General features: G+C 49.9%; 1 protein-coding gene across 7 annotated transcripts in view; it reads left to right on the forward strand.

Annotated features, from left to right (window-relative positions):
• Positions 1–14,663, forward strand: part of LOC147102664 (putative uncharacterized protein MYH16) — a 589,631-nt gene that overhangs the window by 546,309 nt on the left and 28,659 nt on the right. For all 7 annotated transcript variants that reach the window (XM_085963368.1, XM_085963373.1, XM_085963369.1 and 4 more), the window contains 2 exons: positions 4,025–4,128; positions 7,665–7,857. In XM_085963368.1, coding sequence (XP_085819494.1) covers positions 4,025–4,128; positions 7,665–7,857 — 297 coding nt within the window. The remainder of the gene's footprint in view (positions 1–4,024; positions 4,129–7,664; positions 7,858–14,663) is intronic.

Consider the following 14,663-nt stretch of genomic DNA (forward strand, 5'->3'; position numbering starts at 1 on the left):
CCCTATATAACTGGAGTAAGACCTCTTTAGTCTTGTACTCCAATTCCTTTGTAATAAAGGCTAATGTACCATTTGCTTTCCTAATTGCTTGCTGTGCCTGCATGTTAACTTTCTGTGATTTGTGTGCAAGGACACCCAGGTCCCTCTGAATACCAACATTTCCCAATCTATCACCTTTTGAAAAAATTTCTATTTTTCCTACCAAAGTGGATAACTTCACATTTCTCCACATTATATTCTACCTGCCACGCTCTTGCCCGCTCACTTAACCTGTCTGCATCCTTTTGCAGCCTCTTTGAGTCCTCCTCACAATTTACTTTCCCACCTAGCTTTGTAATCCTCACTCCAGGGCCCAGATGTTGCAGTAAAAACAATGGTGAGGCTTTCAGCGCTCACCGTTATTAAGGAGTAAATCAGACAGCAACTTTCAGCGACCACACATGCACAGTTAAACGCGGAAATCAGGATGTTGCTGACCGAGTTGCCCGGCTCCTCCAGAAGCTTCGCTACATGGGTATCTCGCCGAGGGACTTGGCATTGAAACACGTAGAATGGCGTGAAGTTGCTGTACTTACGTAATAGATAGAAACAGAAAAATAGGAGCAGGAGTAGGCCATTCGGCCCTTCGAGCCTGCTCCGCCATTCAGTATGATCATGGCTGATCCTCTATCTCAATACCATATTCACGCTCTCTCCCCATACCCCTTGATGTCTTTTATAGAATACCCACTAAACTTACCAGAAAAAGTGAGGGCTTATCCATTCTAGCGTAAGTGAATTTTTAACTGCATGATAAATCTTAATTACTGCCAAACAACCTCTCTGGCACTGAAAATTTACTTTTACAAGTTTGGAATATCATTCCTTCAGATTTTAATTATTGTTGGAGATTTAAAATAAAATTTAAAAAAATTTAATACTTTTTTCTGTTTCTTTTATCACTCTCTCTTAATCCAATCTTTGTTTACCTCTCTTTAACTTGTTTTCTGTAGCTGATTTGACGTCGAATTCAATATTCTAACTTGCACATCCTGGTTCAGACTCGGCGCTGCTCATTAACAATGCTTCAATCTGATTGGTTAAGGAGATGCACAGTTGCTTGCTCTGTTCACACAGGTCCCAGATGCCCCTGTAGAGGGCGCTGTGCCGAAATGGCTTTCCAATCACTGCAAGTTCCAGTGCCCAAGCCCATAGAAATCCTGTGGGCAAGTGTAAGTGTAACGAATGGCTGACACCGTTCGTTCACCGCTGACCGCAAAATCCGGCCCATTAGTTCTAAAGTTAGTGCAACAGATAGCAATGTTCACAACCTTCTACTGAATAAAAGTTTTCAAACAAATAAATATCATACCTGTACGCAAATGTGACTGTTTCATGACATTTTTGACTGGTTTTGATTAATGTTCTCAGTCAACGCGTCTTTTTATGGAGAATGCTTGAAGCATCAACTCCATAACGTTTAAGTTCTAGAATATTCTCATTCCTCCTCCTCCTCGAGCACTAAATGGTTAGTTGTGTAATGTTGGAGACACTCGGTTAGAAAGGCAAGGAACCTCGTTCATAGCTGCTTCCAGCAGTTCTTCTTTAATTAACTTCCTACTATAATCTTTATTACATTGTAATTTGCTAAATGTTGATAAATGGGATTGAGTACGTAGTTACATTAGAAGAAGATGAATTTAAGATGATCAGTTGTACTGAGACGTCGTTCCCCACCACTCTCTATCAATAAGTGAGGACACAGGGAGCAGCTGCTCAAGGCTTCATTACATTTGCTTTTCAAGAATTGCAGTGTTGCACTCATTTTAATTTGGATTATCTCAGTGGGGTGCAGGTATTACCGAAAATGATTGAAGTTGTCAAGTGTCTGTGCGACAGTAATACAGCGTTTGTTATTCTGCAATAAACAAAAAAAGAAAGACGGTGAAGTACTTTTGACGTGTAGTCATCGATGTTCCATTTGAGCTGCCTGGCGCTCCAGGGGACCCACGCAGCCGGTGAGCAGGTTTTAAATTGAAAAAAAAACACGCATGCACGGATTTTGAATGGGCCGCGCGGCTCAAAGATAAATTTCGGGGTACATTGGTAGTCACTGTTGTGTTGTAGGGAACACAGCAGCCAATTTGCGCACAGCAAGGTCCCACACACAGCAATGTGATAATGGTCAGATCATTTGTTTTAGTGATGTGGGTTGAGTGAGAAATATTGGCCAGGACACGAGGGAGAATGCCCCTGCACTTATTTGAATAGTACCATGGGATCTATTACGTCCACCTGAGAGGTCCTATCCAACGGTTTAGGTGGTCTTTAAAAATCCCACGGCTGTATTTGAAGAAGAGCAGAGAGTTTATCCTTTCTTGTTCAACCAACAACTCTATATGAATGGGTATACTGTACACAGTTGCTAGGCAATGGTAACTATATGGAAGGTCATAGAAAGGAATGTTTTATGCAGTAATGCCTACATTTCAGCAGACGTCAAACAAGGGATCAGGTGGTAAACTGCTGCAAATTGATGTCCAAACCTTGTGCTGCTTTTCCCTTTATATTTGCCTGTCACCTCTTGGTTATCTCCCTCTTGGGCCTTGGCAATAGGCGCTAATAGGTTGAAATGTTTTTTAAGGCTATCAAATTTTTTATCCCTCAAAAACAACACTCCCCTTTAATTGCCCGCATCCCTTTAAACTTCACTCTACACAGTTTTCCGCTCCCCGTGCTTCCTGCATTCCTCCAAATATGCATCTGGAGCTATGTCTAATTATGATAATGAGCTGACTTCAGAAAATTAGATACAATTAGCAAACTTCCATTCGTGTCAGTACAAAACCCATTTCTAATCATTCAGATGCAGGCTACATCCATAGCAGAAAATCATTGGTTAGCATCAGGCACTTCCAGATCATGTAGAGCTGTTAGATGCCGAGTAAAGCTGCCTCTACTCTGTCTCCAGAGTTATTAGGTTAATGTCTCCATTAAAACAACAGAGAGAAACTTCATATGAACGTGCATTTATATGATCTTATCCAACAGCGTAATTTCAAGTTTGCAGATAAAATTGCATTTTGGTGCAAGTGCAAGGACTCTTGTCTCTGAGTATTATGGTACATTTAGAGGGATTGATGCATCTGAGTATTTTGGTACATTTACAGGGGTTGCTCTCTCTGAGTATTATGGTACATTTACAGGGGTTGCTCTCTCTGAGTATTACGGTACATTTACAGGGGTTGCTCTTTCTGAGTATTATGGTACATTTACAGAGGTCGCTGTGTCTGAGTATTACGGTAGATATACAGGGGTCGCTGTGTCTGAGTATTACAGTACATTTACAGGGGTCGCTTTCTCTGAGTATTACGGTACATTTACAGGGGTCGCTCTCTCTGAGTATTATGGTACATTTACAGGGGTCGCTCTCTGAGTATTACGGTACATTTACAAGGGTTGCTGTATCTGAGTATTAGGGTACATTTACAGGGGTCGCTCTCTCTGAGTATTATGGTACATTTACAGGGGTCTCTCTGAGTATTATGGTACATTAACAGGGGTCGCTCTCTCGGAGTATTACGGTACATTTACAGGGGTCGCTGTGTCTGAGTATTATGGTACATTAACAGGGGTTGCTGTGTCTGAGTATTATGGTACATTTACATGGGTCCCTGTGTATTACGGTACATTTACAGGGGTTGCTCTCTCTGAGTATTACGGTACATTAACAGGGGTCGCTCTCTCTGAGTATTTACAGGGGTCGCTATGTCTGAGTATTATGGTACATTTACAGGGGCCGCTCTCTCTGAGTATTAGGGTACATTTACAGGGGCCGCTCTCTCTGAGTATTACGGTACATTTACAGGGGTCGCTGTGTCTGAGTATTACGGTACATTTACATGGGTCGCTCTCTCTGAGTATTATGGTACATTTACAGGGGTCACTCTCTCTGAGTATTACGGTTCCGTACACTGAACCACTGCTTGGCCAGTTACTCAGTGGACCCCCATTTATTGACTCTCTGCACTTTCCCTGGTTTCAGGCTGAAGAGAGTAAGGTGGTCCGACTGCAGCTCGAGCTGACCCAAGTGAAGGCAGAGATTGACCGCAGAATCCAGGAGAAGGAAGAGGAGTTTGAGGCTACACGGTAATCTCATCTACTTACTGCAATATTTAATCGGTGACAGTGTTGGGGTCTGGGTGCAGCACTAAGTTGGAACACTGTCCTTTCACACCTGGGATCTGTGTTTCAATTTAGCCGAGACCGAGAGAACAGGACTCTTGCTGCGGCCTATGAGAGAATCGGATATGAAATGATTTGGGGGGCAGATTTAACCCATTCTTAGTGGGTGTGAGCCTGGTCTACAAAATTGGCCAAAATCTTCCACAAACAAGCATTGCATTGGCAACCTTCCCCGAAACTAGGGTAGAAAGTACAAATTTCACATTGGAGCAGTTTGAGCTGCTGAAATTCAGGTGCATTTTTGGCGCAGAGTTAAGGAAGCGTCACTCCATCTGACATTATCCTGCACTACATCCAACCTTCGAGTGCTTGCTCAGAGTGAGGAGAGGGAGCTTTACACCCGACTGCAGCTATAACTGGCCCGGGAGGGCTCACCTGAACACTGGGTGCCAATACACCCACACACACCCCTTACCTTGACTTGCATCAAAGGTATCGAGCCCCAGAATCCTGGAGTGATTGCGGTGGCCTCCTGCTGTGACTGTGGTGGGGAGGATCGGTGGAATGTCCCAGGCAAACGGTTGTGCTGGGTCTCTGCCATTTCTTGGGAGTTTCCTGTTTGACAGCCGGGGGAGGGGGGGGTGGGGGCAGAGCTAAGTGCGGGGACTCCCTACACTGGGGGTTCCCGATCCCCAGGCTGAACTTACCCTGTGTATCGGTGGAGGTCGGTACAGCGAGTGAGTTGAGGTCCAGCGGTCTCTGTGTAGGTGTACATGGGCCCCACCAATCGGGGATCGGGCCAGGCAAGTTTTTAAAAATGTAAAGACTTATCAAGGAGTCTGAGGGGGTCGTGGCCTGGGTCGCGGGCGGGGAGACACGGGGGTTTGGCAGTTTGTGGGGGAGAGGGTAGTCCCAACGTAACTCTCCCCTTCACCCCCCCCCCTCAAATAGCCAGCTACATGCCAACCATGGGCAGGCAGGTCCTCAAGAAGCACCCGCCTGTCCCATGGTAATTAGGTGTCCTCCTATTGACTCCTCAATCTACAGCGGGTACAGTCCCCCCGGTCTGATCTTCAGTATCGCAGCCCGCGCGTTTGCAACATCATTGCCTTCTGCTGGGTTTTGATCGACTTTGCTGAGTTTTTTCGGCTGTTCTGAAGGATTATGTTCTCCTGACTGCCCACTGAATGAAATACCCATGTTCTCCTGACTGCCCAGTGAATGAAATACCCATGTTCTCCTGACTGCCCAGTGAATGAAATACCCATGTTCTCCTGACTGCCCAGTGAATGAAATACCCATGTTCTCCTGACTGCCCAGTGAATGAAATACCCATGTTCTCCTGACTGCCCAGTGAATGAAATACCCATGTTCTCCTGACTGCCCATTGAATGAAATACCCATGTTCTGACTGCCCAGTGAATGAAATACCCATGTTCTCCTGACTGCCCAGTGAATGCCAAGGCCCAGATGGGTATTTCAATCTCTCCTGTGATCCTTTTAACGGCTGACGTCAAACTTGGCTCCAAACGGCGGATTGAGCGATTAAATCACTGCTTCATCTCTCAGTTAATGTCGAAATGTTCTTTTTCTTATTTCTAAACAGTAAGCTGCAAATTGACTTAGACAGAATTAAAAGTGGAAAATCCTGTATCACGATGGAGTGAGATTTTCAGTACAGTTTTCTCTTCTTCCCTCCCCCTTTCCCATTGATGCTGACACCTGCCTTGGTGCAGGTCCACGGGCGCCGGCTGTCCTCTTGCCCAACCGGCTACTTTTCATGGGTGTCCCTCAACAGTGGACGTTGGCAGGCTGTTCAACCTTGTGGGGCATCACAGCTGAGCCTGGTCCTGTCCTCACCTGTATACTGACCAGCGGAGGCGGGGGGCGGGCGGTGCGACTGACTCGACATCAGAGTGGAGGAAACACTGGCTAATTTTCCCTTTTTACCGCCCAAGAAGGCTGAGGTAAATCACAGCCTCCCCACTGCCTGGCACCGATGAGCTAAGTCAGTACGGACCAGGGCTCAAACCCGGGGCTTTTCCTGCAGGGTGTGGCTCACCCCCGCACCACAGAGCACCTTGTACAATCGGAGTCAGCGGGGAGACTGTACAATGGGCAGTCTTCATAAAGGAGGCAGATTTTTTGTCAAATTTTTTGTCTTATAACACTCCTGTGAAGCACCTTGAGACGTTTTACTACGTTAAAGGCGCTATATAAATACAAGCTGTTGTTATTATGTGCCTGTTTGCTCAGATTAATGTTTCACTGTCTCCCAAGTTGTAAAAGGCTACAATTTACTGTGTTCAGTCGCTCCTCCAAAATGAATTAACCTCTACTGTTCACTTACCAGTGAAGTGTCTGTTTGTAGTCTTTGCTCACGTCTCTCTCCTTCTCTTCTTCTATCTTCCATAACTTCTGTCGGGAATCTGCTCCCTCCTGTGGTAAGTCTGAAACACGCACTTTATTCCTTGCAGTTTTCCTATCAAACAGTTTAGAAAGTTTCCGGTCCACAGCAATGTCAGAGGATTGTCGGGACGTTGTTGCATTTCTTTGGCAACCACCTCTAGGTTGTGAATTCAGGTGGAAGGATCCATTTATCGTTGAGTAGCCACAGTGAAAGGCCCAGGTTCACAGGGCAGGACAAAGCCAAGGTTCAGAAGAGTAGCGGAGAGGACAAGGGAGATCAAGGAACAGTCATTGAATGACGCCGAGATTAGGCTTTTAAAGTCTTTAGATTGCAGGAGGAAGGGAATTCAAAAGGGAGGGAAGCAACGCTGCAACTTTACAAAGAATAAGTTAAGGGAGAATATGAGCAACAACAACAACCACTTGCATTTATATAGCACCTTTAACAGAGTAAAACATCCCAAGGTGCTTCACAGCAGCGTTATCAGACATAATTTGACACCGAGCCACATAAGGAGATATTAGGACAGGTGACCAAAAGCTTGGTCAAAGCGGTAGGTTTTAAGGAGAATCTTAAAGGAGGAGAGAGAGGCAGAGAGGTTTAGGGAGGGAATTCCAGAGCTTAGGGCCTAGGCAGCTGAAGGCACGGCCGCCAATGGTATTAAAATCGGGGATGCGCAAGAGGCCAGAATTGGAGGAGCGCAGAGAACTCGGGAGGGTTGTAGGGCTGGAGCGGGTTACAGAATAGGAAGGGGGGGGCGAGGCCATAGAAGATTTGAAACCGGGAGCCAGTGTAGGTCAGCGAGCACAGGAGTGATGGGCGAACGGGACTTTGTGTGAGTTAGGGCACGGGCGGCCGAGTTTTGGATGACCTCCAGTTTACGGAGTGTGGAAGGTGGGAGGTTAGCCAGGAGATTATTACATTGGATATTTTTGGGAGTTTTTAATTAACGTTGCGAGTCGACCCTCAGCATCTCCTTTATTACCTGGGAACAAGAGTAGCCATTTTATGCTCTTTGTATTGCTGGTCGAAAGGATCTAGCAGTCGTCTCAGTCCTTTCTAAACTCGGGTCCATGTTTTACCATTTAAGGAAAAACCACCAGCGGACTCTGGATTCGATGCAGGCCAGTCTCGATGCGGAGGTGAAAGGTCGCGCAGAGGCACTGCGGGTAAAGAAGAAGCTGGAGAGCGACCTTAATGAGCTGGAGATCCAGCTGGACCAGGGGAACAAGAACAACAGCGAGCTGGTGAAGCTACTGAAGAAGATGCAACAACAGACAAAGGTGAGGCAAGAGCTGGAGGCTGCAGGAGTAACAGAGCCCACCACCTGATGAGGCTAGTCTACAATACAACACAGACAACAAAATCACAGCATGGATATCGATGAGGAAGGCCATACCGCCTATCTTAACTCATCTATTCACAACTTTAAAAAAAGTAACATTCCCCATCACCTCACCTACCCATGTATAAATGAATTGCAGGTTTTTGTATACACCAGAAACAAGACTTGCATTTCTATAGCGCCTTTCACAACCTCAGGACGTCCCAAAGCACTACATCCAATGAAGTACTTTTGAACTGTAGTCACTGTTGTAGGAAACGTGGCAGCCAATTTACGCACAGCAAGCTCCCACAAAGAGCAATGGGATAATGGCCAGATAATCTGTTTCAGTGGCGTTAGCTGTCCTACTTATAAACACAGTGTTGATCACTCTACACATGAAGAAGTTTTTTCCTGACCTCTGCCCTAAATTTTCTTCTTACCAGTTTCAACCTCTGCCCCCTGTTCTAGTGATGTCATATCCTATTGAATTAATGCTCCAGATTAACCTTATCTAGAAAGAAAGAAGGTGCATTTCTGTAGCGCCTTTCACAACCTCAGTACATCCCAAAATGCTTTACAGCTAGTAGAGTACTTTTGAACTGTGGTCACTGTTGTAATGGGAGACTATGCTGTTTAATAATCTATATAAATAAAAGAGTTTGTCTGTCTGTCTGTTTGTCTGTCTGTCTGTTTGTCTGTCTGTCCGGCTATACAATCAAAAGTTATAGAGCGTACCTACACATATGTTATATCAAAAGAAAGCTTATCATTAGGGGAGTCTAATAGGTGTATTTACTTTTTGGTCAGACAAAAATTGTTCGGACAGTATACAAAAAAGGTTCAAAAAACGGCAAAATTCCACTCATTAGCGTTGAGTGACGTGATGGTTGACCAATCGTACAGGGGATAGCGTTGAGTGACGTGATGGTTGACCAATCGTACAGGGGATAGCGTTGAGTGACGTGATGGTTGACCAATCGGTGCATCACGGTGGGGGGGGGGGTTCATTGTGTGTGTGGGCGGGCCATCCTACAGGGGATAGCGTTGAGTGACGTGATGGTTGACCAATCCTACAGTTGAGTGACCTGATGGTAGACCAATCGGTGCATCACGGGGGGCATTTCATTGCGTGTGTGGCCGGGCCTAATCCTTCTGAGCTGAGGTGAGTGGCCGCCATCTTGATTCCTAACTACTGATTTATTGTTCCCACTTTCTGTGTGTTTATTTTGAAATATAGATTTCCAACAAAAAAAAAGTTGCTTTTAAAAGAAAAAAAAATCCTTTTGCAAAGGGGACTCAGGCTTTCCCCCCCTCGGCAGTGGATGAGCTGCCCGCAGACCTCGAAGCCTCGGCCTCTCCTCGCCAGCCACGCCCTAACTAGGCCCCGCCCATCCCGCTGGGCCCGATTCCAAACCAGTGGCCTGCGGTCACCACCATCTTGGTAAAGGTTGGCACGACGGGACTGAGCCTAGCGTTGTCATCGCCACCATCTTGGTAAAGGCTGGCGGGGCGGGAGACAGCGAGCGCGTGAATGGCGGCGGCGGCCCGGAGCGGGACCTGAGAGTCGGGCCGGGCCTCACGCGCTAGGCCGCGCACCGGCCGGCCCTGAAGTGCTGATCCGCACACGGGGGCTTCGGCTCACCGCGTCCGGGCTCGGAGGAAAGTGAGAGAGAGAGGGGGAGGGAGGGAGAGAGAGGAAATCAGGGAGAGACAGGGGGAGGGAGAGGACAGGGGGAGGGAGAGGAGAGGGGGAGGGAGAGGGGGAGGGAGAGAGAGGAGAGGGGGAGGGAGGGGGAGGAGAGGGGGAGGGAGGGAGAGGAGAGGGGGAGGAAGGGTGAGGTGAGGGGGAGGGAGGGTGAGGAGAGGGGGAGGGAGGGAGAGGAGAGGGGCAGGGAGGGAGAGGGGAGGGAGGGAGAGAGTAAAGCAGGGAGAGACAGGGGGAGGGAGAGAGACAGGGTGAGGGAGGGAAAGAGTGAGGGGGTGGGAGGGAGAGCTCGCCGCCTTCCTTCCTTCCTTCCTTTGCAGGGGTCCATCGGGCCAGGCCTGAGGCGCTCCTTCCCCCCCCTCTCTCTCCAGGCTAATCCCGAACTAAATCCAGCAGTCTCTCTCTCTCTCTTCCCCCCCATCTCTCTCTTCTCCCCCCAGTCTCTCTCTCTCTCTCTCTCTCTCCCTCCCCCTCTCTCTTTCCCTCTCTCTCTCTCTCCCCCCCTTCCCCCCAGTCGCTCACTCCCCCCCAGTCTCTCTCTTCTCCCCCCAGTCTCTCCCTCTCTTCCAACAACAACATGCCCTCAAAAAACCCTCGGCACCGCCGGGCACTCCAGCTGGTACCCTATATACTTCTAGAACTTCCTCTTTCAGTCTCCTCCTTTCAAGGTTAAAGAGACCCATAGTCTATCCTCATAAATCAATCCTTTGACACTAAGGGGGAAAAATTGGGTGGCGCCCATTTTGGGGCAGTTAGCACCCCCCCCCCACCCTCGTGGAAAGCGCTCCACCTCCTGCTTGGGACGCTACTACTGAATTTCGAGCAGTAGTGCCGTGGTTATGCATGCCTCCCTCCCTTGATTAAAGGGGGGGCCTAGTGCTGCGTACACCGGGGCCCTGCTGGACCACCGGGGAGCGGGGTGCCGGGAAAACAGCCTGGCACTCGAGAGGAGTGCCGGGCTGAGCGATCGCGGCCGGCACCCCAAGAAAAAAAGGGGAAGAGGGCAGGTGTTGGCAGTCAGCCAAAATAAAAACAGCCGCCCGACACCTGCCCCTTTAACTTGCGCCGCCACCGCTGCCAAACCGCCCCCTGATCCTGTCGCACATATCGTCTGGCGATAGGTCAGGGGGGAATAAGTGGGGCGCTGCGCACGGCGATGATGTCATCACCGGCGGCGCAGGGCGACACTGGCTACTGCCGCCGCTAACCTCCTGCTGAATTTCGCGGAGGCGTTAGCGGCGCTGCGCCCGGGGCCACTAACGAGAGGCACAAACCAACCCAATTTTTCCCCCTAGGGATCTTGGCCATTCTCTGCATGGCTTGAACATTTCTCGTATGTCTTGGTTCCCAGTGAAGGCGCAGTCTAACCAGCCATTATAGAAAATAGAAATCGCTTTCTATACACTCACTTTTATTGTAATTTCTTCCCATCCTGTTTTTATTTTTTTTTATTTGAGGCCTTCACAAAATCCAGCTGAGAGGCTGGGTGAATGGTGAACCCACCCATGATTGGACAGTCCATATTGGTACCCAGGCTAAGGTGATTAAGCGGCTTCCCTTAACTTGCTTCAGAGAATGGAGAGCCCAGCTCTCCATGACACTGTGCGGAGGGCCATAAGTTAGCTGTGGCTCAGTGATGGTACCCTCTCTCCTCTGAGTTCAAGTCCCACTCCAGAGACTTGAGCACAAAATCTAGGCTGACACTCCAGTGCAGTGCCGAGGGAGTGCTACATTGTCCAAGGTGCCGTCTTTCGGATGAGCCGTTAAACCGAGGCCCCGTCTGCTCTCTCAGGTGGATGTAAAAGATCCCGTGGCACTATTTGAAGAAGAGCAGGGGAGTTATCCCCAGTATCCTGGCCAATGTTTACCCCTCAACAAATACCTAAAACAGACTATCTGGTCATGATCTTGTTGACGTTTGTAGGACTTTGCTGTGCACAAATTGGCTGCCAAGTTTCCTACATTACAACAGTGACTACACTTCGAAAGAACTTCATTGGCTGTAAAGTGCTTTGGGACATCCTGAGGTTGCGAAAGGCGCCATAGAAATGCAAGTTCTTTCTTTTTAACAAACATATGTTATTCCATTGTTTTTCTAGACAGAGCTGGGAGGAGTCCTTCCAGCAGAAAGCACAGCCATTGGGAATTTCCTTCCCCGTTAAACAGCTTCAAAAACATTGGCCACAATATTATGGGGAGAGTGGGGCCGAAGAACCCAGCAAGGCCGGGAACGCAGAGGTCCTGCTGATCTTAACAGCAAGACCTCGTTTCCCACCCGGCAGCCGGCCAAATGGACAGCCTGGCCGGCGGACAGGAGGGAACACCAGTGACAGGAGGCCGGGGGAGAGGCCCGCGATCGGGGCTGGGGGGAGAGGCCCCCGATCGGGGCTGGGGGGAGAGGCCCGCGATCGGGGCTGGGGGGAGAGGCCCCCGATCGGGGCTGGGGGGAGAGGCCCCCGATCGGGGCTGGGGGGAGAGGCCCCCGATCGGGGCTGGGGGGAGAGGCCCCCGATCGGGGCTGGGGGGAGAGGCCCCCGATCGAGGCTGGGGGGAGAGGCCCCCGATCGGAGCTGGGGGAGAGGCCCCAGATCGGGGCTGGGGGGAGAGGCCCCTGATCAGGGCTGGGGGAGAGGCCCCCTATCGGGGCTGGGGGAAGAGGCCCCAGATCAGGGCAGGGGGGAGAGGCCTCTGATCGGGGCTGGGGGAGAGGCCCCAGATCGGGGCTGGGGGGAGAGGCCCCCGATCGGGGCTGGGGGGAGAGGCCTCTGATCGGGGCTGGGGGAGAGGCCCCAGATCAGGGCAGGGGGGAGAGGCCTCTGATCGGGGCTGGGGGGAGAGGCCCCGGATCGGGGCTGGGGGGAGAGGCCCCCGATCGGGGCTGGGGGGAGAGGCCCCCGATCGGGGCTGGGGGGAGAGGCCCCCGATCGGAGCTGGGGGGAGAGGCCCCCGATCGGAGCTGGGGGGAGAGGCCCCCGATCAGGGCTGGGGGGAGAGGCCCCCGATCGGGGCTGGGGGGAGAGGCCCCCGATCGGGGCTGGGGGGAGAGGCCTCTGATCGGAGCTGGGGGGAGAGACCCCTGATCGGGGCTGGGGGGAGAGGCCTCTGATCGGAGCTGGGGGGAGAGGCCTCTGATCGGAGCTGGGGGGAGAGACCCCTGATCGGGGCTGGCGGAGAGAGACCCCTGATCACTTCCTTTGTCTTGTTTACATAACTACCGCTGTGTAAATATATCGACTATACAAGGACTGGTACTGCATTTCAAAGTATTTCATTGGCTGTGAGGTCCTTTGGGGTGTTTCTGAGAGATGTGATAAGGCGCTAAATAAATGGAAATTATAATTTCCAGCTAACTATAATCACCCAGAGAATCTTCATGAGAATTTTCACAGAACACAATAAGGGATTTCATGCCACTGGACACTTGAGAGCTGGATTATGAAAGGACAGTGGGAGAACTCCCTGCTCTTCAAATAGTGTCAAGGGCTCATTTAGACCCACCCCCGCCAAGACAGGCTCTATTTAACATGGTACCTCTGGCAGTGCAGCACTCCCTCAGCACTGCAATTATTTGTATTCGTTCACTGGATTTGTGGGCGTCACTGGCAAGGCCAGCATTTATTGCCCATCCCTAATTGCCCTTGAGAAGATGGTGGTGAGCCGCCTTCTTGAACCGCTGCAGTCAGTGTGGTGAAGGCACTCCCACGCTGCTGTTAGGGAGGGAGTTCCAGGATTTTGACCCAGCGACGATGAATGATTGGCGATATACTTCCAAGTCAGGATGGTGTGGGACCTGGAGGGGAACTTGGGAGGTGATGGTGTTCCCATGCGCCTGCTGCCCTTGTCCTTCTAGGTGGAAGAGGTCGCGGGTTTGAGAGGTGCTGTCAAAGAAGCCTTGGCGAGTATCAGTCTAGATTATGTGCTCAAGTCCTGGAATGGAGCTTGAACCCAACAACTTTCTGACTCGGAGGCGATACAAACAAATGAGCCAAAACCTCGGTTCTGTCTCCTTGGAACACTTCTCTAAATGGAGGATAAGCCAGCACTCTTCATAAAACATTAGTCAATTTAAAATTCTAGTTCAATTCATATTTGACTTTATTCTGTGTGGGTATAATCTAGAAAGGACCAGCAGTTCCCAGTCAGTCGACACTCCAGTACGTGCAGCAGATGTGGTGTGTTACCTGGGTGTGACCAGGAGTGGGCGATCACATCCTGCCTCACGTGGCTCTCTCCAGTCGCTCAGTGAAGTACCTAACGTGGTATTGAGCCAGATCAGGAAGCTTCTAGCTTCAGGCCCTAGCCTGCGTTCAGTTGGCTGATCCGAGCCAGATTGTTGACCACTGCATTGTTGGTTGAAGGAGGTACAAAAAAAAAATCCACCAGCCCCCCCCCCCCTATTGGAAAGTGCTTATGCATGGGCTGTGCTGTGATGCTCCCCACGGTTGAATAACCAGCTGACACACTGTCTAGATTTACCCGTGAAGAATGGCTGTTTGGGGCAGGTGTCGGGGGGTAGCTGACACCCAGGGAACTATAGTCGCCCTTCAGCGGAGGAGAGATTTGGAGAGAAAACAGCCTTGCAATTCCAGCTTCTCGAGAGCTGACGTAGGTTTAGAGCGTACAGCAAGACTAAAAACGTTCTCCCCGGCTCCCCCACTCGACCAAACAGCCCACCTTCGACAAATGTCCTTCTCTCTTTTGGACTAATCATCGTCACTTGTACATGCACTAGGTGGCGCTGTGCACCAGCTCTTGGATTGAGAGTCCCTTAAAAAGTGAGTCCACAGCACAAGCCTGCCCTGTGGTTTGTGTTCCCCCTCTGGCAGACAGCTCCCTACCCTCCGTTCTTGATAATACAGTGCTATTTCTTCAGTGCATTCCTGGGGACCTCCGTATTTTCAGTGTAATGTAATTCGAGCTCACTGTTGCCACCTTGCAACAGGTAAGTGGTAACAGAGCTCGTTGCAAAGTGTAAGATAAAAAAAGATCTCCCACCGCTGTTGGCATCATATCTTCGCATTCTTACTTTGGAGAATAGTGTGAAGTAATACAAGGAT

The sequence above is a fragment of the Somniosus microcephalus genome, chromosome 21 (genome assembly GCF_052327205.1).
Source record: "Somniosus microcephalus isolate GS21.2 chromosome 21, FLI_Smic_1.0, whole genome shotgun sequence".
Classification (NCBI taxonomy): Eukaryota; Metazoa; Chordata; class Chondrichthyes; order Squaliformes; family Somniosidae; genus Somniosus; species Somniosus microcephalus.